The sequence below is a fragment of the Cydia fagiglandana genome, chromosome Z (assembly GCF_963556715.1).
Source record: "Cydia fagiglandana chromosome Z, ilCydFagi1.1, whole genome shotgun sequence".
In the NCBI taxonomy this organism is placed as follows: Eukaryota; Metazoa; Arthropoda; class Insecta; order Lepidoptera; family Tortricidae; genus Cydia; species Cydia fagiglandana.
In genome coordinates, this window is record NC_085959.1 from 11,365,048 (window position 1) to 11,392,877 (window position 27,830).

A 27,830-nucleotide genomic window follows, 5' to 3' on the forward strand; every position below is an offset into this window, starting at 1 on the left:
TAAAAAAAAGCCATAATTCTGCGGTGTCACTTTTCTGAGAAATAGACTTATATGAAGGATAACAAAATCGGGTTTAAAATAATACATCTCGGAATTTTTGAATTATTACCCTTTTTGGCTTTTAGTGAGAGTAGTCTTTGGGCGGTTTTTTAATGCGGAGTGATTTACTCCGCGGTTGGGCGGCAAGGTGGCTGAGGCTGGGCGTCCTCTCCACGCAGAGCGAGTGGCCGCGCTCCCGGCCCGCGATAGGCTTCTCCAGGAACACCGTGGACGTGCTCGGAGACATGCTCAGCGCCAGCTCGCTGCACTCGTAACTGTCCGACATCCGAGCGATCTCGCTTCTTATTTCAGACCCATCGGACGAAGTCCTATCCTCATCGTCGGTTATAACCTCACCTTCAGTGTCTACCACCCTGAAAAATCAGTGTTCATTCAGCTACTGTTGTACAAATTACATACAAATTCGCTTTGCATTTTATTTATACAATCGCTATGAGCAATATATTGCTACCAATTAAGATAGATACTTAAAAATTATACCTCATTTCGATCTGACTGAGCTTTTGTTTAATTTTGGCCTGTTCTTCTCCAATGTCAGTCAACAAGCCCTCTAGCCGGTTATTGAGTATTTCCACTGTAGTCTCCAGTTGGCTGACAGTTTCCTCTAGGCTCAATTGAGTATTCTGCGCTTTTTGGAATACTTGCTCGTCAAGTAGACCATCCTAAAAATAATCAATTAGTGGAATACTTACTAAAATATACTTACTATACCTACATTACATTTTTGAAAGTAATTACCTTGCGTAAAAGTTGACATCCACGTTCAGTTAAGGTAGTTCGAGCATCGGGGTAGTCAGCCAAGGCTTCCCAAAGATCTCTTTTTCCCAAACAAAACAAGTCTGAATAGCCCAGTGCTCGTACATTGGCGGTCCTACGATTGCCGGTGCGATTGCCCACGATGTCCAAAACGCTCACTTCTCCAAAAACAGATCCGGCACTCAAAACGGCAAGCACAGTCTTACCATCATCTGCCACTACCTGTAGACGGCCCCGTTTAACGATGTACATCTCTTTACCAACATCTCCCTTGCGGCAAATATAATCTCCAGGGCTAAAGACCTGAAGTCGTAGCTTTAACACAAGAGCTTCAAGAAGACCGGGCTCGCAATCTTGAAATATTTGCACTTTCCTCAGAGTCTCCAAGTGGACGCGTATAGCAATTTCGGCTTTAAGTTTATCAGGTAATGAAGACAGGACGTTCTCTTCGTCCAGCGCGCCGCTCTGAGCCCAGGTGTACGCAAACCATCTGATAACTCTCGCCTCTAGTTCCCCGCTCACTTTTCTGAATGCCATGTACTGTTTCACGCCGTCCATTTTGTTTTGAAATTCGACGCGAGCCACATTCATGTTCGATATCATTGAGCCGATGTTACCTACGATTGTAGCAAAAATTAGGACGCCGGCAAGGAAGTCCGCAACCACAAATAAGTATTCTGGATCGATTTCGGGCTGGGGCGTTTCTCCTATGGTAGTGAGTGTTAGGGTCGACCAGTAAAAGCTGTAAATGTATTGATGAGCCAACGTTTCGTTTCGTCCACCTGTTATATTGTAAACCCAATTGTCGGTGCCGAATCCAATTGCATAACTTATCGCGAAATAAAGGCATGCATTCCAGTGAATGAGGACTAGAATGGCCATCACGACCTGAAAGAGGAATGTCAATAAGTTATCGCATAAACTAAAGTGTAGTTCAATAGAAATGGTAAATAATGGAAACAAACCAATTTACCTTCATTAGGGCAAGCATGATATCATTATTAGTTTAGGGTGGTTTAGGTATATAATTATGTACTTCAATCTTATATATACTTTTTTTTAATTTCCTTTATTCATGTTAAGTCTTACATTAGGTTTTTATAATGTGGATATTAAATAAAAATATAAAAACACATAGGCACAAACACAATACAAAATACATGTAAACGCAAATATAATTACTCATGTTACCCAACAAATTATTTCAGAGAAAACAACCTTCGTTAAATGTTAGGTCATGTCGCAAATGCTAACAAAATCTGTTTACATTATTCGCAATTTCTATACAACTCCACTTTAAGTAGGTACCTTTTTAATTATTTGATTGAAATACTTGTGTAATTCTGGTACTGACCTTGCAGATTCTGAAAGCGTTTGGGTAGCTGGTGGCGGTTTCGGTGCGGTCGAACCACTCCCACATTCGAGGAAGGCGAAACAGTCGATTCATTCGCACAATAACAGGGCACGGTAAACGGTCCTAGAACGCAAACAATATTGACATTTGTAACTGTAACAACAATGTTAAATAACGTACATTGCCATGCTTTTTGCTGTCTCTATTTAGAGGTATTATGCTCCATAAAACATGTAAAAGATACGCATGTTTTTGTTAGGTACCTGGTATTTAGAAATCGGGTTTAGTTTTATGTGTAGTGGTGGTAGATTTTTTAATAATATACATATTATGTCATTAAAGAAAACACAATGGAAACAGCGGAATAAAAACGAATAAGGTCATATTAAGGTAAAATAACATAGTTTATTTTGCTTGGTCTTCTTACCCCATCAGACCTCACCACAGAATAAATAATAATACTAGGTACAGAAGACTCACTCTCTAACAAAACGTGTCTGTCACGATCAGCACAGATATGGCCGTTAGGTGGTCACAGCACCACGCGCGGCTTATGGCAAACCCCAAAAATTGGGGTCGAAAGGATGTACTTTTAGCTACCTGTAGCAAAGTGACGAAATCGCGGAGTGAGCCACGCCTGACCTTACTAGGTGTAGGTACTCGTTATTCTAAATAATCAAAACTCATATTCTCCAAATCCGAATTTCATATTTTAAATACGATCTGAGGGTATTTTGTATTTTCATAATTGAAACTGTTAGGTACTAACATAGTCACAGCTCTGCGGTTTCCACCAGTAGTAGGCAATATCCGTGGGCAGCAAAGATATTAGGTCGTATCGCCAAGAGTCTGTCTTGAGATAATGCTTCCTAAGTCTCGTGGCTTCCTTTACCATGAGACCGTGTTCAAGATACCCTGAAACAACATTTTATAGTATTTAGGCCAGGAGGAGTGGGATGCCTTTAGAAATAAAGGAAAAGGTATGGGAGGCTACGGTTTTTAGGGTTCCGTACCCAAAGGGTACCCTATTACTAAGACTTCGCTGTCCGTCCGTCTGTCTGTCACCAGGCTGTATCTCACGAACCGTCATAGCTAGACAGTTGACATTTTCACAGATGATGTATTTCTGTTGCCGCTATAACAACAAATACTAAAAACAGAATAAAATAAATATTTAAATGGGGCTCCCATACAACAAACGTGATTTTTGACCAAAGTTAAGCAACGTCGGGCGTGGTCAGTACTTGGATGGGTGACCGTTTTTTTTTCATTTTTTTTTGCATTATGGTACGGAACCCTTCGTGCGCGAGTCCGACTCGCACTTGCCCGGTTTTTTTAGGTACACAAACTCGTAAATTTTGTCCTTGCTTTACGTCACATTATATTTTCGTAAATGTCACCCACGCCTAAAACGAATCAATGAATACAAGTAGATAACTCACAGGATCATTAACCGTACACTATACAAACAAATATAGGTAATAATAAGGCATACATACTCTTGAAAAACGATAAATATTCCGTTTTTTATCTACATCATTAGCAATAATAGAGTCAAATCGAGAAGAGTCTGCAGCAATTTTGATAGCCCGCGCCTTATTTTACTCTTTGGCCCACGCAGTACAAGTGTCATTTTAGAAGTCAAACTTCTATGAAATTATGACGTAAATAACACATGCACTGCGTGGGCTATCAAAATCGCTGCAAACTTTTCTTGGTCTAACTCTAGAGGTAGAGGCGGATGTCAACTATTAATATGTATCAGCATCACCCTGTCGACCACAGAGACATTTACCTGAATTGTGCATTGCGTATTTATAGTCTTACTCAGCGCAACTTGCACCGGGTTAAACAGTTAAACCTGGAGTTACCACGGTTACTAGTACAGTTGACATTAGGTTAACGGTATAATCACTTAATCCCGGGTTAGTGGAATGGTGCAAGTGGGCCTTAGCGGTTAGAGGATCTGAGTTAGCGGTTTAACCGGTTAACCCCGGCTAAGTTGAATGGTGCAAGTGGCACTAGTGAAAATTGCAAGCATGCAGCATCTTTTTAAAGATTCCCAGGATAAATAGCCTAAGGGCCACTTCCACCATCCCACCAACCCGGGGTTGACTGGTTAAACCTGGGGTTGCCATGGTTACCAGTACAATTTGACACTAGGTTAACGGTTTAACCGCTTAACCCCGGGTTAGTGGGATGGTCCAAGTGGGCCTAAGAAACACTTGAAAAACCAATCGAACACAAGTCGCCAGTGCCACGCGAACGCAATGCAAAATGTACGGAAAAAGCAACAAGGCTCGGTCAAATATTTATCCACGTGTTAGCTAAATTTGATGACGTAAGGCGCGGTCGGTGTCGAATTTGTTGGTTTGTGAACTCGAGTCTTGAGAGCTGTAACTTTAGTAGTTTTGGGCAAACGTTGACGTGGGCCGATATTGCGATTATGCCTTGGAAGAGTTGGAAGGAATACTAAAGTTATTTTATAACAAATAAAACTTTAAATATAGTTTGATTTTCCAATGTAGCAATCGTTCTGCCATTGACCCAATTTTGTAATTTTGTATTAAAAGTACAGTTTTGGGATATACAAACAAGGTTTAACCGAGGGAACTGTTGGATTAGGATGAGGCCAATATTTTGTAGACTTTCTTAGGTGGGGTCTCTGTCCGGTAGTAATATTATTGACGATTATAAAAGAACAATACGCTTAAATGAAAAATAAAGTAAGTAGTTAATGAAAAGTAAATATAAAATATATATTCAGTCATGTAGAAAACAAAAAGATTTTATGTATTAAAAAAATCAAATAAACTCCGTCTAAGCTAATTAATCTGCACCGACTTAGAAGGCGACATTGTGTGGGGTGCCACTACAACCGTCATTGTTTCATAGTACCGTCATTGCCAAAACGGGTCAAAGCCTCGGCCGGACTCTGATATAAAGCAAAGGTAAATAGAAACCTGCTATTAGAGTCTGGGTGTGTACTTGTTGAGAGCACCTTAGAACCTTTGACACTAGTCAGAGTATGTAACATATTCGCAGAGCACAATCGCGTTGCTTACATAAACAAAATGTCCGTCTGTTTTTTATATAAATAGAGTGCCGAGATATTTATTAACACCCATCTGTCCATCATTTTACATTTGTGTAGATGCACGTACCTAAGTATCTTATTTAAGTACAACATAACTTACATAACATAACACGATGTGTTAACAAACCCGACCACACTTTAATTTTTGTTGAACAAATTGATAAAAACGTTCTAATTTTGCGATATTTTATCGAAAGCCGGTCAAACATGTTTGTCAGTAGAAAAGGCGCGAAATTAGAATTTTCTATGAGTCGATAACCATTCGAGCTACATTTTTTAAAATTTGCCTTTTTTTTCTACTGACGGAAATGGCATGACAGTAGACTATATCGGCCTTGCATATAACTATTTATACTGCAAAACGTAATTCAAGACCAAAAAAAGTAAGACAATGTAGCCACTGCAATACTTTGTTTGTAAAATAGTAAATTCCTTTTGATAAATAATCACGCTAAGATAATTTATTTATTAGTAATTTTAATCCTACGATTTAAAAAAGTACTTTTTTAATACAGTTGCTCAAAAAGTGCTACTTTACGTAGCTGTTTAGCGTGCGGAAAGTTGGTTATCTCGAACTAGTGCTTTTTACTTTTCCAATTTTTTTAAATTTATACTTGTTCCAATTCACGACTACTTATTGATGAGTGTTAATATTAGTTTCCTTTAAACGTCGTAATCAGCATAAAAACCTACCGTTAATGTAAGAATACGAAAAATATTACATATTTCATATTTAATTACTTACCTCTTCATCATTATAACACGTTTATTTTTTAATATTCAATATTGAAAATTCCGTTCTTAATAAGTTGACTGAATGGAACGGAATAGCTGCCAAACGCCCATAGATATAATATACTTAAAGACGACGTCTAAGCGAGCTGTCACTGTTACCACTTTTGTTTAGTGTACGATTAACAATGTTTTTCTTATTTTTTCGCAACTGTATTAAAAAACGTCGTTCGATACACGTGCGGAAATGTCATTCTTCACTCGACTCGTCGATATCTCGGTACTCGTGAAGTAATGACATACCTTCCGCACTAGCATCGAAATGTACTATTATTTTTCCTCGCAATCGAAGTGAAAAGCAAACAAGGGCATAAATGTCCATTTTTACCCTCGTCTACTATTTTGGTCTTCGCTTCGCTTAGACCAAAAAATTGCCTCGGGTAAAAAATGGGTCACTTTATGCCCTTGTTGTACAATGTACTATTATTCAGGTACTTATTTTTACATAAATACAAGACGCGCTAGTAAAAAAATAGCAACATTTCTTACTTTTTTTGTTCTTGAATTACGTTTTGCAGTATAGAAATAAAAATTCGTAAAAAAGCTATTGTTACCTTCGTGCACGTGGACGACGGTGTCGACGAGATAGATGGCGTCGCAGATATAGTCCAGCACGAACCAGACCACTGTGATGGTGTCCAACTCCCAGAACACGGCGCGGCCGATCACGAACACCACGTTGTATAGGATCGCGAGCGAGACCACGGCTAGCCACTGTCGACAATGTTAATGATACATATTTGGGGACAATCTTTTTTATTTTTTAGAAATAAACAGCCTTTTACTAATAAGTCTTACAAAAACCGGCCAAGTGCGAGTCGGACTCGCGTTCCAAGGGTTCCGTACATTACTCAATTTAAAAACAATGTATTTTTATATGTGAAACGCCTTTAAAATGAAACTATGTTTAAAATTCATTTATTTACGTTACATATGTAACGTAAATAAATGAATTTTAAACACATAGGACATATGTCCGTCTTTGGGTCACAATCTTACATATGTGTACCAAATTTCAACTTAATTGGTCTATTAGTTTCGGAGAAAATAGGCTGTGACAGACGGACAGACAGACAGACGCACGAGTGATCCTATAAGGGTTCCGTTTTTTTCCTTTTGAGGTACGGAGCCCTAAAAATTACTAAAAATAGGCCTAAACTTTCATATGTTACTAGGTTGACTATTACAATAAAGGTAGTAGGTTACTTAATTATAAATTAGATACCCGTAGGGACTTCCAGCTTCGTAGGCAGGGTCACTAGGCTAGGAGGCCGTTAAATATTATACATAGGTTAGGTTGAAATGCTACAAAAATGCGTATTTGGTAGAAGAGAATTAAAAATAAGAAATTGCTCTTCTTATCGTTTACGAAATTGTCGACATAGGTCATGTACCTTATAGTTACAGCTCCAAGAGTTTCATCTTACTCGTACTACTACGTTATCTTGGCGACTTGCTTTTTAGTGCTATTTTATTATACGTATAACAGCTACACCCACTGTTTTCTTGTTGACTTTACTTTTGCCGAGCATTTCTTTTTTAATGGATTAAAAATGTTTTTCAAACAAGTTCAAGTATATTATTATGTATGTAGGTACCTACTTATAATATTCATTTTGCAAGTAAAAGTAATTGTTTCTTTTGTCTAAACATTGTATGCTTAATATATGCACGATGTATTTACGGATCTCTTTATACGAGAGGAGGCGTATGTCATCGCAAACACGGTATTTACATAAATATTGCTAGCAGATTTCACACGCCAGATAGCATAATATCAGGCGCGAGTATGATGCCGCCGGGGACATGTGATGTTGCGCATTCAAAGGTAAAACGCTTGTCAGCTTTAATGATATCAGTGCTATCACGCAGTGGGATTTTAAAGACAACGCACACAATCAGATTAAACTAAATATTATTCACAATAAAAATATACCCTCCGTTAGGTACCTGTGTTTATTAAATCGCTAAAAAATTGACGTGGATGCAACTTGAGTATATTGCCGGATTCTCGAGTAGGTGACGCAAAAATATTTATGAGGAGAGCAGCAGTAACTGTCCGTCTTATTGTTTTTCCTACTCTTTATAAGCGATTCAATAGCACATTCTGCCGATTAAGGCGGCAGCTAATCGATTTATGGCTTGAATTAAATTTAAATACGTTTGCTTACATGATGAATATGATGATCGTAGGTATACCTCTAGAAGCAAGGAACTGATTGGATAAACGTCAAATGTAAGAAATGATAGCAGTAATTATAATTAGGTGCGAAAGAGGCATATAATGATATCAAACTTGGCTTAGAACCTAAACTTAACCATTATTAACCTCAGACGTCACCGACGCTGAAACTCCCCCTCCCCCCATTTGCATCAAAAGTCTGGGTCCACTTCTTAAATATATCTTAACTAGTAACATAAAGATTAATTCTGCCAAAGGAAATCTTTTGTTCAGAGAACACCACATTTGACCTTTTTATGGTTAGTACAAGTAGTCGTGACTATGTAGCACTAATCGTGTTTCGAGTTTATTTTGTAAATATTTGATTTGATTGAAATTAATATTAATATTTCGACATTTAATTTTTCAAAAATTGTCACAATAACTTCCGCCCTCTTCCAGCTTAACCGCTCGCCGGCGTGCGGAGGCTACCTAAAATTTTACTCATACTCTTCAACTTCAATAGGTTTGTAGTTTGTACGGCTAGGCTTTTCACTAGTAGGTATTCAGTACTCTAATTTTAATTTCATTAAATCCGTGACGGCGGGGTTGAAATTAGCTTTTAACTGTAGTATCAAAATGATCAAGGCACACTTGTGTTTCCAGGCGGCGTAGCACGGTCGCGTTTTTATCCCTTGTCACCATATCTGTCACGTTCTAACAAGTATGTAAGTGCGAAAGGGACGCGTATAGTGATAGTCGATAAAAATGGAACCGTGCTGCGCCCGCAGGTGTAGGTACCATTGGAGCACTCAACAAAAAAACTAACTTCGGTAACTAAAGGCCAGCCGTTTTTACTAGATAGAAGGCCAGTTCTGAGATATACGTCAATGGATAGCCCTAAATTACTTATTATTTGGTGATCCATTAGGAAAATTAAAATGTGATTTGTACAACTACTTATTACCTAGTCGTAGATTACAATTGCAATGCTAAAACCAATAATACTCGTACGATTAATAATACTTGGTAATTTTGTGTATACAGTTTTACAATAAATTAGCAAGGAAGGCACTGGATTTACCATTTCCTGGACATAAAAAATATGTCAAAACTAGTCTACTGCATAAGGCATAATTACACAATCGAAGATTATGTTTGATAAACACGTATGGCCGCCTGTTAATAAATGAATTAATTATTATGAAATGTATTATCAGTAGTAAATTGTAATTGTTAAATTTTGTAATTTTGTAAGCTGTTATTTATTTTTTAATTTATTTTTAATTTATTTATAATGTACTTTGACGATGCAAAAGCGATTGTAAAATCCTGCTTGATTAAATGATATTATATTCTATTCTAATAACAAATTCTCTGATAAAAATAAAAAGAGATAGCAATAACAAACGTTGCCAGCTCATCCTGGGTTAACATCTCTTGGCAGTGTGATCAAAAACATGTCTCTGAGGCGCGTCTAAATTCTTTTACTTTCAGGGCACGTATTCCGCTCGATTTTGATATGATATTCAATTATCTCTCGGGTACTGTGACAATAACAACACGGTGTTACATATTAAATGAAAGGGCTGATTTTGAGAATCTCATATATATTTTTTTTGTAATTTTAAAATAATTAGTTTAGCAGTTATTTAAGAAAATAGCGATAAAATTACCATTCCCCCCCTTTATCTCCGAAACAACTGGGTATAAATTTTGAAAAAAAAAATACAACATAGTTCTTTTCCTATAAATGACAGGATAACCTATTAGAATTATGCAGTCAAGCGCGAATCGGACTAATTACTTAGTTTTTGATCCGACCCCTAAGGCTTTTTTAAAGGCGATTCACTCGCGTTTGACATATAAAAAATACATTGTAAAAAAATGAGTAATGTACGGAACCCTTGGAACGCGAGTCCGACTCGCACTTGGTCGGTTCTTATTATTATCTCTAGACATTGGGCCCAATTCGGATTTTGAAATAGACATCTATTAGACATCTCCAATATACGATAACGATATGTTTAAGATCTAACCTGCCGGCCTAGCCAAGGTTACAATCGCTATCGCTTCGACAACGACAAGCATTATGTCTCTCTATCACTCTTCCATATTAGTGCGACAGTGACAGTTGCGTTTCGATCGCTACGGAGCGTAAGCGATCGACATTTTGGCTACGCGGCCTTAACCTGTCAAATTTGACATTTGCGCGATTCTGGAGATACTCTTGAACGATTTCCACAGGATATGACTTAGAGATCTAATTCACATCTAATAGATATCTTACTCTATCTAACGTAAAAATGACATTGGTTGCCCGAATTGCGCTGCAAAAGAGAACTAGTTGATATCTAAATTATAAAGAAAGAAAGAAAGAATAGATCTAGTACGTGTCGTCTCTTGTGAATCTTGAAGTTCGAATACGGCAGATTATCAAATGATATTCAACATTTATCAATGTGAATCTGTTCTACACCGTAGCATCGAAGCAACATTTTCCCACTACACGAGTAGGTATATATAACTACTATCACGCGAAGGCTCTAGATAAACAGGAAAATAGGACTTCCTACTAATAACGTGAGACGAGCGTTAGATCATTACTCATTACCTCAGTAGTCTTAGTATCCATGTGCAATGGGGTGAGCTGGCACTTGATCAAATAATTTTATTATGACTTTTATTATTTCTAGCATCATTAATTATCATATAATTGTTAATGTACCTAATTCGTTCATAAAGTGGCCATGTACTTACATATATTATAACAAGTCTTTATTATGAATATCAGAATCATAGCAGAAACAATTTTTTGCTCGGCTTAAAATGCTTTAGCATGGTGTAAGGACTGTATCGTTTGTTATGAATACAACTTTACTTAGCCGTTTTTCCTGGTATTATATTTTTATTAAAAAATTACACATATAGTTTAATTTGTGCTTTAATAATAAGTAACATTTCGTCCTGGGAGATCACGTAAAGCATATTGTTTGGACAATATTTACCCAATCCTCCCGATTAACTACAACGATTTTGGACAAATACTACAAGAAAATTTACGGTTTACGAACAAGACGAGATATTACACAAAAAAATCGTACTATGTAAACAGCAATTACATATGAATCGTAAAGCGAAACATCTGGGCATAGTCTAATCATTTCTTTTAGTTGGAAAAAAAGTTTTGGATCTGTGCTTGGTGGCCTTTTAGAGAATATGGCATGTTACTTACGACAGCCCCGACTTTGGTATACAATATAACCATCATGGAGCGTTTCTATCGACCTGTTCTAGCCATGGTTCAACGCCATGAATGTCCGTTAGGCTTTGGATTTCCGTAGATTCTTTTAGCTGTTTCCCTCATTTCGCTGGCGTCAGAATTTGACGGGAATCCAAAATGTTGCATAAAAAGTCGTTTTCATGTAAAGATAAAAATTCACCACATTTATTCTGTGGATGTTCAATTGAGCAATCATGAAAAGGACACTTAGATGGCATATTTTGGCAGCATATTAACCTTTTGTTTCTTTAAATCGGACCAAGGAATCGGTGAAATAGTCTCAAATTAAGCTCGATAGGCTTGTCCGAATTACATTTGCTAGAGGATATTAAAATCATCATAAAGTCCCTAAAATAAAATAAATGTAAAACCTTCTTATATCAGATATGGCTTAAAAATACCTCCAGATTATACCTTAAGAACATAGTAATACAAAATAATACACAGGTCAACAGTTAGACCAGGTTTTATCTGTATTTATAATAAACGATACAGTCCTTAGATATATACAGTGTGGAAAGATAATTCGGGCCCTGGGGGCCGATTTTTGAATTTCGATCACTCGATTTCGTCACTCGAAAATCGGTGGAAAACGGCGAAATGCTAATTTTTGAAATACGAGCGATCGAAATTTGGAATCTAGTGGTATTGACCACTCGATTTCAATTCTATTAGTAGAATTTAAACGCCTAGTAGTGGAGATATCATTTAACGAAATACACGAAATCGAGTGGTCGAATTTCAAAAATCGGCCCCCTGGAGGGAAATTACCTTAAATCCTTAAGCTGGCTCATTTTACTTAAAGGAGACATTCCTTTATTTTTTTAAAGAAACAAAACTGCAATCATAAAATTTTCAAAACTCGCTTGCCTCGGCCGGGACTCGAACCGACTAAAAATTCCAAAAAATAATCATTCGCAATTTTATTCTACTAGTCGATACAGTTAATGTTAATGATAATATTTCTCCAAGAAACATTAGGTCTTACACTCGTCTGTCGTATAAAATATCAATAAAATCTAATATTTAGTAGTAAAGATTTTTTTTTTTTATTATTATGAATGGGCTTACTCATGGCCACAGACTAGCCGAGGCGTAGACGTGGCCTACGATGGAGCGAGCTCGCCCAGAAGGTGCCTGTTCACTCTTGATTTGAGATTTTTTTAGATAAGCCAAATTAAAAAAAAAAGAAAAAACTTTAAATGCAGTATTGTTTCTTTTTTAAAATAAAGGAATGTCTCCTTTAAATAAAATGAGCCAGCTTAAGGATTTAAGGTAGTTTCCCTCCAGGACCCGACTTATCTTTCCACACTGTATATTAATAATTGGTATAAACTCACATGGTAATGTCCCGGCTGCGTCGGATCGAAGACCAGCTTGAGTCCGCAAAGGATCTTGGACCTCTTGGCCTCGTACATGGGCTCCTGCGGGTCGTGGAACTCCGTGGCCGCGTACTTGTCAAGGAACAAGTCTGGTGGCATGGCGGGGTCCTCGCGGCTGAGGCAGCGGCGGAGGGCGCGCGTGACCCGCGCCAGGGCGGTCCTGTACCAGCTGGGCCGCTGACTCTCGCCCACTCCCTGGTAACAATAAGTAGTTAAGTCAATTTAAATTTTGACCTGTGAATAATCAGTTCTTGGATTTTGTTTTCGTGGGTCCCTCGGGGGGACCCTTTTTCAAATTTAATTTCCAAAATATCGATCCTAGAAGAAAAATTGTGAGGACCAAACTTGTAGAGACACAAATTTCCTACAATTTTTGTTCTCACGGATTTACTGTAAAATCAATAATGGCCGAGTTATTTAAGAAAAACCGTTTTTCAAATACACAGGAACCTGATTCAGTCTACTTTTTGAATTTACACTTCCAGTGACCCCCCCGAGCCTGATTCAGTCTACTTTTTGAATTTACACTCCCAGTGACCCCCCCGAGGGACCTGCGAAAAAACAATCCAAGATCTGATTATTCACGGTTGGGGTCGGTTTTTTGTAATTTTTTTGTAATGTTGGACTAAAGGTAAACTAAGCTCTGGAAACTAGGTAGGAGCAACTGATCTCAACACAGTTACATAAATCCAAAACTTATTACGTTATACTATAGAGGTATATTATTATGTATGAACACGAACACTGCACTTTTCACGTTTCGAAAGTCGCTGAAAATCGCTAGTTAGATTGCCGTTGCCGCCGGCATTTAGGCTGCTTTCAGTACCTAGTTATGTTGTAAAAGAAGTGAGGAATCTTCAGTAAGGTAGGTAAGTATCAAGCAGGAATTAATTATGATTAACAATTTTGTAATATTCACATAAAAATTCGTTGAATGTTTTTGATGTAAATGCCTTAAAGTACGTACCTTAGAATTATACGCATCATTTTGCATTCTGTATGTTTTATTTATTTAATCCGGCAGATTTATTACGTAGGATAGGTCAAAATTCATTCGTAGTTTTTTTTTTATCAGTGCCTTTTTAGTATTTCCTTATGCCTCAACTACAAAACAGTTTCCGAGCAAATTTTTTAGGATTACTTTTCAAGAATTTTAATGACAATGTGACTCGCTACGAGATGGTAAATAAATTTTGACTTTGATAATATGCTTTCGACTAAATTTTACATTTCTGCCACGTCCGACAATGCAATCCTTTCATTGTAATGGTTTTAAATTAAATCGTCCCACCCACCCTAACCAAAACATAAAAAATATTTATTTGCTTCATACAACTACCTAACATTAATATAACAGTGTAGACAAACTACCAATTCGACTTTTCAAGGGCAGAATTAGATATCGTCGGGTTCAAGCTCCTTGTCGATTAAACTGTCGGTCGGGTGCACATTACCACCTTAACATTGAATGGAACTGATCGACTTTCACAAGATCCTTCAAATAAGGTTGTTTATAATTATGATACCTACTTATTGCGCAAAGAGTATTAGGAATTAATTATAACTGATGTGTATAGTGATTTGTATGCTCAAAACTAGAGCTTATGTATGCTTAAATAAAAAAACGAACTGGAATATCACTAATCTCAATAAAATGTAGGTAATACTTAACATTTGTAGAAGTAAATACGTCTACGGATTACTGAAAACTTAATACCTACCAATTTAAAAAAAATACATTTTATGTTATTGCAATTCAACGGTTCATAAATTCGAAATCAGCTCAAAATTATATATTTTTTATCCTGTATTATATATTGACAAAGAACACCTATTTATATAAATATAAGTAAACGAAATCTCAAAAAAATACTTTAGTAGCGTGTACGAGAAATCAATGTTACTAAAAGTTTATAAAATATCATTCGCAATTTTATTCCTCGCCGTTTCGGTCACCTTGTTATTTATAAAAATACGAACATCCATATTTAACAGCATCCTTGCGACATACTTTACCCAACCTCATTCACAATTTACGATTAGGTACATAAGGTTTGAACTTTCAACCCGCTTGCGTAAGATTCGTAAGGAAGAAGTATTAATACAAGAAATATTAATAGGTTGCAAAACTTTTACCTGGATAAATTTATATTGAGTTTGTTTCTACAAAATTAATGCCGAGAACGTGACTATCGTCATTAATAATTTTAAACTTCACATTTATGTATTTTGACTAACATCAGTTGGAAAGTACAGCTAATATTTTTGCTCTTCACTGACATCTATTTTTGACACCAGATAATTCGTTCTTGTTGTGAGATATTTCAACCTAGGTACAATTAGGTACATGTACCTACATACCTAATAGTTAAGTATTAATGTAATTTAATAAATTCTATGCACTTACCTAATAGCATACAGATATTCTAGTAGTTGCGAAAATTTCGCCTCACATTTGGAAAATATGTAGAATTTTACCTACCCTTTTTGAACTAGGCGTCTACTTAGGCTTTTTTACAAAGATATGTATTATTCAACTAAAACTTTTGTTATTTTAATCAGAATACGGACTATATTACTTTCAGTCCTAAGATATAGATACTTAAATTATGTACGTTACAATCCGTCATGTATCGACTTTATCGCTTCGAATAGCACCTACCTAGGAATAACATTTATTACTTCCAGGTACTAGATAGCACATGACATTCTCTTCAACATATTTCTGTCCAAGCTGACTAGATTGGTCGTGAATTCCTAAATATGGGTCGCGAGGACAGGCGAGTCCAGTTCTCTGGCCATCCAATGTAAGGTGACCTCAAGAGCAATAAACAAGTAATACTTTATCGGAGTTTGCACTGATTGGTTCATCTGAGTCGAAGACTTAACATTGTAATGATATTAACTACAAACTTTGTTATGGATTTTGCTGGGCACTCGGTGGATGTTTTATGCAATTAATCTAGAGCCTGGGCGTCATTAGGCTAGGCGTCGCCCTGTAGGTAGGTAAATTCCATACCTACCTACAGCGGGCGACTGACGTCTGACGAGATTATAAATAACAGAACGTGGTGAAGAAAATAAAAAATATATCCACGAAGATATTTTCTGAAGCAGTATCATTAAATACGTACTTTCAGAGGAAAGGGGACGGCCGCTTTTCCATACAAACGTAGTCCCCATTTTTCTCTCTGAATGAAAATGATTCCTCGACTTACGTCTTAAGTATATTTTAATTCCAGCAAAACATTTTAGAATGTAGAAAAGCACAAAATGAGGGCAGCACCGTCGTGCATCTAGCGAATAGCCAGCGAGCGTCTGGAAGAAATGAGCTGTGAAACCACAATAATACAATTGAAGGGATATTTACAAAAACAACATAACTGCTTAGAGCGGTTGACACTTTTTTAAGAACATTGTTAATCGTTTCAGGTGTCAACCAGTATAGTCAGTTATGTTGTTTTTGTAAACATCTCTTCAATTGTGGTGGCTTGATGGCGTGATGGTAGCTCTGAAGTGTTAAGGATGTGTAGTCTTTATTTTCTCATATGTAGTCTGTATTCCCCCCTTAATTATTTAATCGCAACGACATCGTCAGCTTCGATCTGTCTTATTAACTTTACTAATTATTAAGTTTGTTTTCCAGAATCCATTTAGTTTTATGATGTTGAACGATATTTTACTCTTCGGATTAAATTTCATAACTTTTTTGATTAATGCGTTTCTGTCAGAATGTTAAATCAAAAACATACGCATCAACTGTATCCTTACGATGATTTTCACGCAGCCTTAGCTAGCGACTGCGTTAATAGGGAGCATTAATGAAATGTTCTGCGGCCAGAGTGCACCACTAGTGCACATACTAAACCATCGTGTTTCACGGTAGACCATGTGATTGGGCTAGTGACGCCCTCCAGTTTTGCGTAATATATTCATACGCAAAGGCAGATGCTTGCACCATTGTCAATACGAGGGAGATGCTTCGTGAGTCGTTTACGGTGTCGCTAGCAAATATGTCAGTGTCAATCTTGTGGTGTGGGTGGACCCCTATTCGTTCCAACGTTTGACGTATCATGTTGATCTACCGTTGATGTGGGAAAAATCATAAGATCTCGAATACGTACAATATCAAAATTTGAAATTAGCAGTCCACAGGTGACAACCAAATCACATCGAACCACCCCGAGTTCAGAGTTGAGTTTTGGTTATCAACATTTGATAGAATCAGCTTTTGATTTGACGTAGACGCGAAATCTGTCAGTTGTACATGTCGAATTTGGCCCCTGATCCCGGCCTATTTGTGAATGTGGACTTATTTTTTAACCTGGTATGATTTTACAGTATTAAGTTTAATCACACTTGAATACTTTTGTGACAAAAAGAGGTCAATTTCGTCGAGGATAAAGTCGGAGCTTTAATCAAATTAATTAAACTTTAACTAAAATAAAAATTTCATTTGACATTTTAAAATGTTGACGAAACTTTCCAAAGAATTTTCAGTATCTTAAGTAAATAATTAAGGGTAACTTCAACTCTTTGTTTTTTTTAACTGTTTATATTTCAGATGGAAAGCTTCGACTTCGCGGAGTTTAGATAGGCTGTTATAAAGTTCGGAAGTCTATCAAGATAATATTTATGCTAAAGAGCCCTGTTCGTACTTTTATGTTTTAATAATTAATCAGTAATTGTTTTTCAATCACTTTATCCTAAATAAGTAAATAGAAGCAATTTTGATCATACCGATAGTCTTGCGGCTCGATTCGGGAAATGAATTAGGGACTCACTAGATATGAAATAATAAAGATATGTGACATTCCACTGCAAAAGGTACCTTACGGCGGCTGGCGCCGCGATTCGGGAAATTAATTAGAGATTAACTAGATATGAAATAGTGAAGATATGTGACGTTCTACGGAAAAAGGTACCTTATGGCGACCGGCGCTTACGTCGCATAGTGCCGCAATAATATCGGGGTGGCGTTGATAATAGCGTAAGCGCCAACCGCCATAGGGTACCTTTACCCGTGGGACGTCACATATCTTTACTATATCGTACCTATCTAGTTAATTTCTAATTCATTTCCCGAATCGCGCCGTTGATCAGCACGTCTAAATGAGGACGTCGAAGACGATGACACTATCTAATCAGATAGTAATTTCTTGTAGTGGATTTGTTATAATTCAGTAATATAGGTTACAACTTTAAAAGAATGAAGAATTATTAGAGGAATGCGGGATGTATCGTTTCTTGAACCTAATGTAATGGGCGGCGTAATAATCTAATCTGCTCGAGTACTTATATTTAAGTACCGATTATACTAGATGACTATCCACTCGACAATGTTATCCACTGTTGATCAAAAATCACCACAACGACCCTTACAGTTCTTCGATTCCCTTTTTAGGGTTCCGTACCCAAAGGGTAAATCGGGACCCCATTACTAAGACTTCGCTGTCCGTCCGTCCGTCCGTCCGTCCGTCTGTCACCAGGCTGTATCTCACGAACCGTGATAGCTAGACAGTTGAAATTTTCACAGATGATGTATTTCTGTTGCCGCTATAACAACAAATACTAAAAACAGAATAAAATAAAGATTTAAATGGGGCTCCCATACAACAAACGTGATTTTTGACCAAAGTTAAGCAACGTCGGGAGTGGTTAGTACTTGGATAGGTGACCGTTTTTTTTTTTTTTTTGCATTCTGGTACGGAACCCTTCGTGCGCGAGTCCGACTCGCACTTGCCCGGTTTTATTATTATGTGTATTTTCAGTCTGCGACCCGACTGATTTCAGTGACCTTAACTATTTATTATCAGTGTGAAATTTCAAGGTGAAAATTCAACCTTAGCCTACGGCCTTGACATATCGCACTACATCTATGAACAATTGAACATACCGAAAATATAACCGCAGTGCATGGTCGACGCATATAACCACCGAAAGCGGAAAGCCGTATATCAACGAGTTTAATAGGAAGATACGACTATTTTGGTGACGTAACGATACACTAATTGATACCGGCCCATGAAACGCCGCAACGCGTGGATGACATGATAATAAAGTGATACTAATGAGCCACTTTTTAAACACCCGGCGTAACGATATCGACCCAAAGCTGCGTTCACATTAAGTAACCTTATCCTCCTAAGGCCGAATCTACAAGAAAAATTTACCTACAGTTGAATAGAAATATCTTTCATGTTTTACATTATTAACTAGAGTGCCATTTATATGTCCAGATAGCGAAAAGTTGTGTTGTGTGTGACTCTATAGTTAATAATGTAATACATGGGAGATATTTCGATTAGTTGAAATTATCCCGCAGTCGAAATTGTCCCTGCACCTTACGTCACACGGTAGAAATAATTTTGTTTTAAATTCGAAAATAGGGACTGCGGTACCGCACGCTACATACCTTAACCTCTGTTGAAATAGGTACCTATCCTAGTGCCTTAACCTAGATAGGTTATATGCTTGGCAAGTAAGTGCTCAAACTATTGTAAAATCTAACACTTGAACTCTCGCGTGGTGCAACTCAGCTGAAACGTAGGAATTTAGGGTAAAAACAGTGAAATTATATCGCAGTAAACCCGGTTGTAAAATTAATAATTGTAAAATCTTCCTGTAGTTGCAAATACACGCGCTAAGTACCTAATGCCGACTTTTCGTCTTCGCCCTCTCTTCCCCGCTCTACAACTTCATATTTTTGTTTCAAAACAGTTTCTCTTGAAGGTAGGAAGGTACCTTCAACAAAACCTATTATCCTCTTTTTTCCCTATATTTAATGAATGAAAACATTTATTTTCAGGCAACTATTGGCCCATAGATAAATACCTTAAAACTAGCATAGGTACATACACTGAGAGAAAAGTACAACAAAAACACACTTATAATTACAAAAATAAACTTAATCCGGGGACAAGGAGAGTTAACTAATAGGAACAAATTGACTATTGCAATTTCTATTAGTTCTTGCAATTTTTATTATCTGTTTGTTGAAATTATATTTGGGATTACTGAGCTGTTTGTAGAAATAAATAAACTTTACAGAAATAGTGAAACGTCCATAATTATTACTAAAACTTCATTTTTTCCCCCAGTACAGAACTGTTTTTTAATTCCTGGTGATGATTTTTCTCTCAGTGTATTATTACAAAATATATCTTAAAACTAAATACACAATTATGGCTGCGATGCAGTTCGCAACCCCGCAGTAACCTAATAATAACCTATTTCTGATTGCTGTGCATATAACACTTCAGTCAGGACATGCCTTATGATTGGGACTTTATAATGTTATAGCTACGTGCGTGTGGTGTCGCCATTTCCTTTACTGAATATTAATTACCTACCTATTTTATATTAGTATATGATTAGCACATTTATTCGTAAAAGTTGCATACAATAAGCTCCGATAGCGTAATAAATGATAATTGTGGTAATTTAAACACACTCCATGAAGAAGAATTATAAGTAGCCTGAATGTCTAGCAAAAGAAATAGGTATGGCAAATTGGTAATAATGAAGTGTAATTTCAGATAACTCAATTACACGCATATTACCAAAATATCTTTTGTAATATGTTTCAACGTTAATATATATTTGGATATTATATTTGAAATATAATAGACGCAGTGTGATATGCGTAGAGTAGAACCTCGAATATCATATTTTAACGTTAATTTGTACGCCATATAATTTTTCAAGTCAAAAGCAATTATTTTTCTTGGAACTCGTCCCAAAAAACCCACATTTCAATTATCTGATCTGATCTCTGTCCCAATTAGCATGAATAATCGAGATCCTACTCCCTGTATAAATAGGTACAAAAACATTTGCAACATACCTACATTCTCTTGATGAATATTAATCATTACAGAAACTCTTAAATATTGTCAAACTTAAGGGTTTTATTCAAGTGATCTGGCTGGTGTTAGTTTCCATGTAAAGTGCTCAAGCGATAAGTTATATAGGTACCATAATAACATGTATGCGGAGTTTTAACTGAAGACGTATAAAACTTCAATCGGAAGGGTACAGGCAGACGGATACAGAGTTAGGTTATACTATATATAAAGAGGTACTATTCGAAATTGTCCAAGTCAAGTTTAGTCTGCTAACGTAGTTTGGCTAATGATCGGAACAAAGCAACCATTTCCAAAAAGTAATAAATCTCACAAAACAATCTTTCGGACTTTGAACTTTCATTTCTATACAATAAGGTTGATAATGCTACTAATAAAATCGACAACATGTTTGTGTGAATTGGGCGCAACATCTAACCCTTGGAAGGCAAGACACGAACATTTCATTTGACATGCTATTAAACTTCACAATTAAGGGTCCTAATTCCTCCCCTCAGTACGGTGTTATGGTTCAGAAGTATCAATACTAGCATTTCAACTTCGTGGACTGCAGTACTTGTAACGAAAATGATGGCACTAAATTAATTTAAAACAGTATATATAATACAGGTTACAGTTGCAGTTGTATTTTATAATTTTTATCAGCAGTTCTTCTTCAGATAATGTCACTTTCTGAGAGAAAATGCAAGAAGAAGAAGAAGAGGTACCTATTATAAAATATTCTCTTTCCTCGAGATCTTGAAGTCGATTAAAGATAATATGGTTTTAGGTTTTAATAAATACCCCTATTAATTAGTGTGTGATGTGGCTTGACCTGGATTTTTACAAATTATGTTAAATTGATTCGAAAGGATGGCTCACGCTAGAACGGGCCGGGCCCGGGGCCGAGGTGTCCGACATGTAATTTTCTGTGATCGCTGATGAGTAATTACGTGGTGCTTTCCATGGAAAACAAAGCGCCAGAAGCTCCGGCCCGGCCCCGGCCCGGTCTAGCGTAATTCATCCTTAATACGAAACATTCTCCATAAAAATAACACATTATAAAAGTGCGAAATGACATGTAGGTATACATGAGAGAGCCCGGGTACTCAACAAGCGCTCACAAAAATAATTACCAAGAAAACGCTATATTGAAATTGATATTTATAACTCAAAGCTACAGATTGCGTAATTGATAGTTGTAGCGATGAAGTATTGCAAATTTAATGTTGCCTCTTTATTTCTTAGGAGTCAAGCTTCTGAATAAGATGTTTGTAGTGCGGCTATAATTAACTCTGATGGAAAATATTGTGTCTATCGATTTTGCGACGCAAGAAGACACGCAAACATAGGAACCATCAAAATTGGTTACATTTGAGTTTTGTTCATTTGAATGGAATAGTTGGTAAATAGAAGAAAATAAGAATTTCATTACAATAAAGATTTTTTCCGACGGTATTTTATGAAAAAGAATAAAACATTTTTGTTATTTATTTAATATGAAATATTAATAAAGAAATTTTTTTTTAAGTAATAAAAAAACTATTCAATTTTACTGCCACAGTGCCACACTATTTGCCGCCAATGTAGGCGAAAAAATCGACCATTCGTTGACAATAAAAAATAACGAGCATCGTAATATCTTACTGTAAGTATATAAATAGCTACCCTATTCACACCTTCACGTATTAATAAATTTTAACATATCAAACAATCAGGTTCTCATAGGTGTTAATGCATTTTAAAGTAAAAATGCAAAATGTTAACGTAATTTAAGTAATATTCAAATAAAATATACTTTAAATTGGTATTGTTTAGGCACTTTTTTATATTTAAACGTATTACTTACCGGGCCCATGCTGTTCCCTATGGGTATTTTTTGGATTGTAAACACTGGACTCATATTTGTTGTAATTAACACTACAGTCTTCAAAGTCTCGTGCGGAATTACTCCATGGCATGTCACTTCACCGGTCTCCAAATGAATAGAGCCGTTAAGACTCTTCGACAAACTAAAGATCTCTATCAGATAATTGCTGATCTAGTCACGATATCTTAACACGAACTTTAATTAAAAGAATTCAGGCAACACTTCAGGTAAAACCGCGTTCCAATTTATGCGGCTGACATATGTGTATAATTATGAAAATCCATTAACTGGTGAGGAGTGAGGAGTTATTGCCGCTACCGTCCCGGGAGGAATGGGTGAGCCGAAAAATTGATAGTGCGTGCTTAAGTCGGAGGACATCGAAACAATAGGCCATGAGTGCCGGCAACCGACTTCCCGATGCGATGTCACGTTTATGACGCGTTCACCGTACCTTCCGTTGTAAATCGACCACTCAAACTATCAACCTCGTATCTCCTCAGACATCGGTTATAAAATAGACTTTCACCACCCTGAATTAAAGTTCACGTTTGAATCGATGCTGTAGAGATATGAGGTTCGGACAATAAGCTGGGTAAATAACTGATTGCCACCGAACGTAATACCCCTAATTGCCCCTTTAAAAAGTTAGTGCATTAACTTGATGATGGTCCTATGTCTCTTGATCTATATATATTGGTGTTTGCAATTTTAGCGTATTAAGTTAATTAAGTAAGCGGTGGAAACTGCACTATATTTACTAGTATAAGTTTAAGAGAGGATTTGTTTTTAGATTTGATTTCCTTTAAAGTGTCCTTGTCAATATGAGTTTTCTAGTAAATTAAAACCATTTTTAATATATTAAACTGTACAATTTACTTTCGTAAGTGTTAAGTTATAGAAAGGATTTATTTTTAGATTTGTAGCTTTTATGTAAAAATGTTAATTTTGATGTACACATACCTCTATATCTTCTTTGAAGTTTGTAACAACACAAATGTTTATAATAATAGTGTAAGTAAGTATTCATAATATTTAAAAGAAACTTACATCGTTGTAGTCATTATTAAGGAATATGCTTTTTCAAATAATACTATAAAGTTTGATCCCTGGGTTTAGCATCACTGAACACTAATTACAGTCTTCAGGGAATTGAATACTCTGTACGTTATTAACGAGAGGGTGAATGTCCCCTCCCCCCTATCACGTTACTTGTTGCATTATCATATCCTATAACTAGATACTTAGCATGTAAGTGTGTTTGTCTAGAATTTATTTCACTAGAAACTTTCATTTATTTTAGGTATAAAACAGGTATAATTAATTAATTATGCACTGGAAGGAAATGTTTTATAGAACAAAACGTTAAAGATAAATAAGAATTTACATTCCAGACATGGTAAGACAATTGTTAGTATTATTGGATTAACCGTGATTAGAATACTTACGAAAACTTATCTACAAGAGGCCAATAATCAAGACAATTTGAGTAAAGACTTAAAGCTTATGTAGATTATATGGTTATTTAAATGAACGCGCTTATAAATAAAATTGTACCTATTTTATTTAGACGATGCCAATGTTAAATTGACTTTGGTGAATAATCTTGGTAATTTTCCTCATGTTAGCTCCTGGAACTTACGGTTTGACTTCTTTATTGTCTGTTTTATAGGAGAAGTTAAGAAGATAAATAGTTAATTAGCTAGGCAGTAAATAATTAGCCTTAAGATAAAAACTGTCACTAACACTATTGTTCCAAGTTGGTCGCAAATAAATGAATTTATTTTATTTATAAATGAAGTGAATCACGTGCTAACAATAATTATAACCAGCACTTACTTCATCATCGCATATCTCAATCACATCCTCCATTCTATGGCTGGTCAATGTTTTCAACGGGATCGCGTTCTTGGAGCTGACGGGAGGACTCCTGAGCTCCCTGGAGAACGGCGGGCTGCTGCAGATGTCTTTCGAGGTGGGAAGAGGGCTAGTGCAGTCCTTGGGAGAGGGAGGACTGCACTCCTCGAAGATCTCTTTGGTGCTGACTCCGGAGGGCCCCGGCTCATCCATTCGGGGCCCGGACACCATAAATACTTGGCCATCGCGGTATCTGGGGATAAATGAATATAATAGTATCTTCGTCTAACACAGCCGTATCATAAAACAAACTTAGGGTAACATTCCATTTCTGACCGCAGCTGCACTACTAGTACTAACGCGTCGGTGTTATTGTCAATTTCCATATTAAAATGAATAGTAATGCTGCTGTCGTTCGTTGGAAATGGACTGTCACCTTTAATCCAATAATGCTTCATTTTTAATTTTTGTTCAGAAAGAATTTAGAGACGTATACTTAATTAAGTAGTCATTATTAATTAATGGAAGAAATCATGTCTTTCATCCGAAATAAACACTCTATTTGCATTTTTAATACGAGGAATCCAAATAAAAGGAGATAAATTTGCAAAATCTGTAATTTTTCATCATTAGGTAGATTTTCACGCAAATGCGGTATGTATTAACATCACCAATGACACACTTTCGCCCACTCGCTCATTAAAGTAATAGAAACCCACGGCCATGAATGAATCTTTTTTTAGGATTTAAATACTATATTTTTGCAACTGTCACCAGTCTACCCACGGAATTATTCATAACCTACAGCCAACTTAATTTTGTATACCTACATGAATAATATCAAGTATCATTAAAAAAACATCAAATGTAAAAATATTTTAGTGTGGCCGTATAAGTACGATTAAGTTTCTGCCATTGCTCATCCTACCTACTACGCCTGCTGTGTATTTTAGGTTTCGATTTTTAAAACTACTTATTACCTTGAGTAATTTTAGAACAATTATTAATTGTTTCAGGCTGGAAATAGAACAATGTTTTCTCATTCGTTTCCATCCAGTTGTTTATGGGAAGGAGACACAGAGGAACCCGCTACTTTTCAGCCCATATGGCCGAAGCTTAAGTTATTACTTTCAGTTCGCTTCATAGATAAACAACTGCCCGACCCACATTCAGAGCAAGAGAAATTAAATTATTATTTACAGGATCAAAAAAATACTTGGTTAAAATAACAACAATTTTCACAACAATCCTATTATTCTATACAAATGTTTTAAGCTGTGTTTTGAGTGTACATAAACATAAAAACATATATTTAGTTAGTAACACGTTTTTATAAAATCGCATGTGTTGTTAAATGGAGGAAAACAGGACCCTTAAGGTGACAGTCCATTTCCAACGACAGCTGCACTACTGTTCATTTTATTATGGTAATTGACAATGACAGCGACGCGTTCAGTACCGGTAGTGCAACTGCGGTTAGAAATGGAATGCTACCATAAAGGTGACAGTCCATTTCCAACCGCAGCTGCACTACTGTTCATTTTACTATGGAAATTGACAGTAACAGCGACGCATTCGGTACCAGTAGTGCAGCTGCGGTTAGAAATGGAATGTTACTTTTATTCAACTAGCGATAACTGACGTATTAAGTTGATCTCCCGTTGATGTGAGAAAAATTGTAAGTAGTCGAATACATGCAGCTGTCAAAATTTGACATTAGCAATCCACAGAAAGTTATGTGACAACCAAACCAAACCGACCCACCACGAGTTCAGAGCTGAGTTTTGGTTGTACCTAATTACTGATATTATCCACAGTCGATCAAATCAAAATTTAATACAATCAACATGCGATTAAATCAAGAGTTGATTTGATGTGGGTGCGAAATTTGACAGTTGTACATCTCGTATAAGGTCCCTGGACTCTAAAAAAAAGGCCAAGAACGGCCAACCTCAACTAAGTAGGATAATGATGAAGAAAGTCAGTCAAGTGGTACTAACGAGAAGGTGTATTCTTCGGGGTTGCGAGCCATCGTCTGGCGGGAGTCCCCGCGAGCCGCCGCGATGATGTAGGCCCACATAGTAGGGATCCGGCCAGTGCGCACCACCCTGTAATACAACTTAAAGTTATTTTTACACCGAAACACAACTTAAATATATCTTTTAGGGCTGAGCAATTTGTTGGTCTTATTCCATCTGACTTGACCTAATTGCTATTTTATAGAGAACGAATGTCCTAAGAGACTACGTCTGCATTTGATTTTACGAGTTGTGCAACAAACTTAAGTAATTAAGGACCTACCTACTATTTGTAAAACCTGAGTAACATTTTATTTCTTGTGGTTCCCTTTGTAAAACATTGAATATTGTAAACTGAAACACACATATGTACATACCTACTTACTTATATAATGAAATAGCCGAGATTTTAATGAGCGATACCCTGCAGTAAAACGACGTATTATTTTCTCTAATTTTAACAAAACCTTTCACAAAGAAGTTATTATAACAAGCAAATTTTATTTTCTTTATTTTAATTCAATGGATTTAATTGGAGAACTTAGGTACGCATTAGCCATTCAATTTAAGATTTTATGTATACTTATTAATCTTATTATTGATAATTATATCTAGTACTATATGGCGTAGTTGTTACGTCATTAGTCATGAGTTTATTTTCCTGATTATAATGTTCAAAGTATAATTACTTTTAACTTATGTATGGTTATCATATTCCCTTCATCAAAAATAGTTCGTCAAGACCCCGAGCTATGGTGTATTCCCATTTATCCCCACCCCACGTGATCGCCACCATATATGAGCCGGGGACAGATGGGAACTATTCATATGAATCTCTTTTCATCTGTCCACGGCGGGTACAAATAGGAATACACCCTAGCCATTCTTTTTAAAAGACCTATTCTTCGACACACCACACAGAACCCCACACCATATTGTTGAAGCGAAAAGAACTCATGTTCACTTTACGTTATTTTCCGATTAGCGACGTGATTCACATATGTATATTATTATGTACGATCTATTCAGGTCTATTCAGCCACCAAAAACGGTGCTACACCATAAATCGTCTGTAATAGACGAAAAGGCCTATGATGATGATTATTATGTACGACTGGGGAATTGCAACTATTCAGGATCTTGGACATACTGTGGACTACGGAACCCTAAAAGTTATTCATATAAAATATACGCGCATGTGAATAGGTACTCGTATCGTTGTCGATGTGTGATTTAAATTTATTCCGAGCAGATCGGTCGCCAAAATATGAATATGACACAAGAAAGCAATGTAATGCCTAAGCATTGGGCGCGGTACGAATATTGGCATTGTGAAATATCGACTGACTTGTCTCCCAT

The 27,830-nt window shown here is 36.5% G+C and overlaps 1 protein-coding gene across 1 annotated transcript; it reads right to left on the reverse strand.

Annotated features, from left to right (window-relative positions):
- Positions 1–51: 51 nt before the first annotated feature.
- Positions 52–27,830, reverse strand: LOC134679068 (cyclic nucleotide-gated cation channel subunit A-like). Its single transcript, XM_063537910.1, has 10 exons — positions 27,820–27,830; positions 26,454–26,561; positions 24,436–24,706; positions 12,844–13,080; positions 6,614–6,773; positions 2,940–3,085; positions 2,171–2,293; positions 799–1,704; positions 541–722; positions 52–413 (listed from the first exon to the last, which is right to left on the reverse strand). The coding sequence occupies exons 1-10, from the start codon at positions 27,828–27,830 to the stop codon at positions 122–124; spliced, it is 2,436 nt and encodes an 811-aa protein (XP_063393980.1). The 3' UTR covers positions 52–121.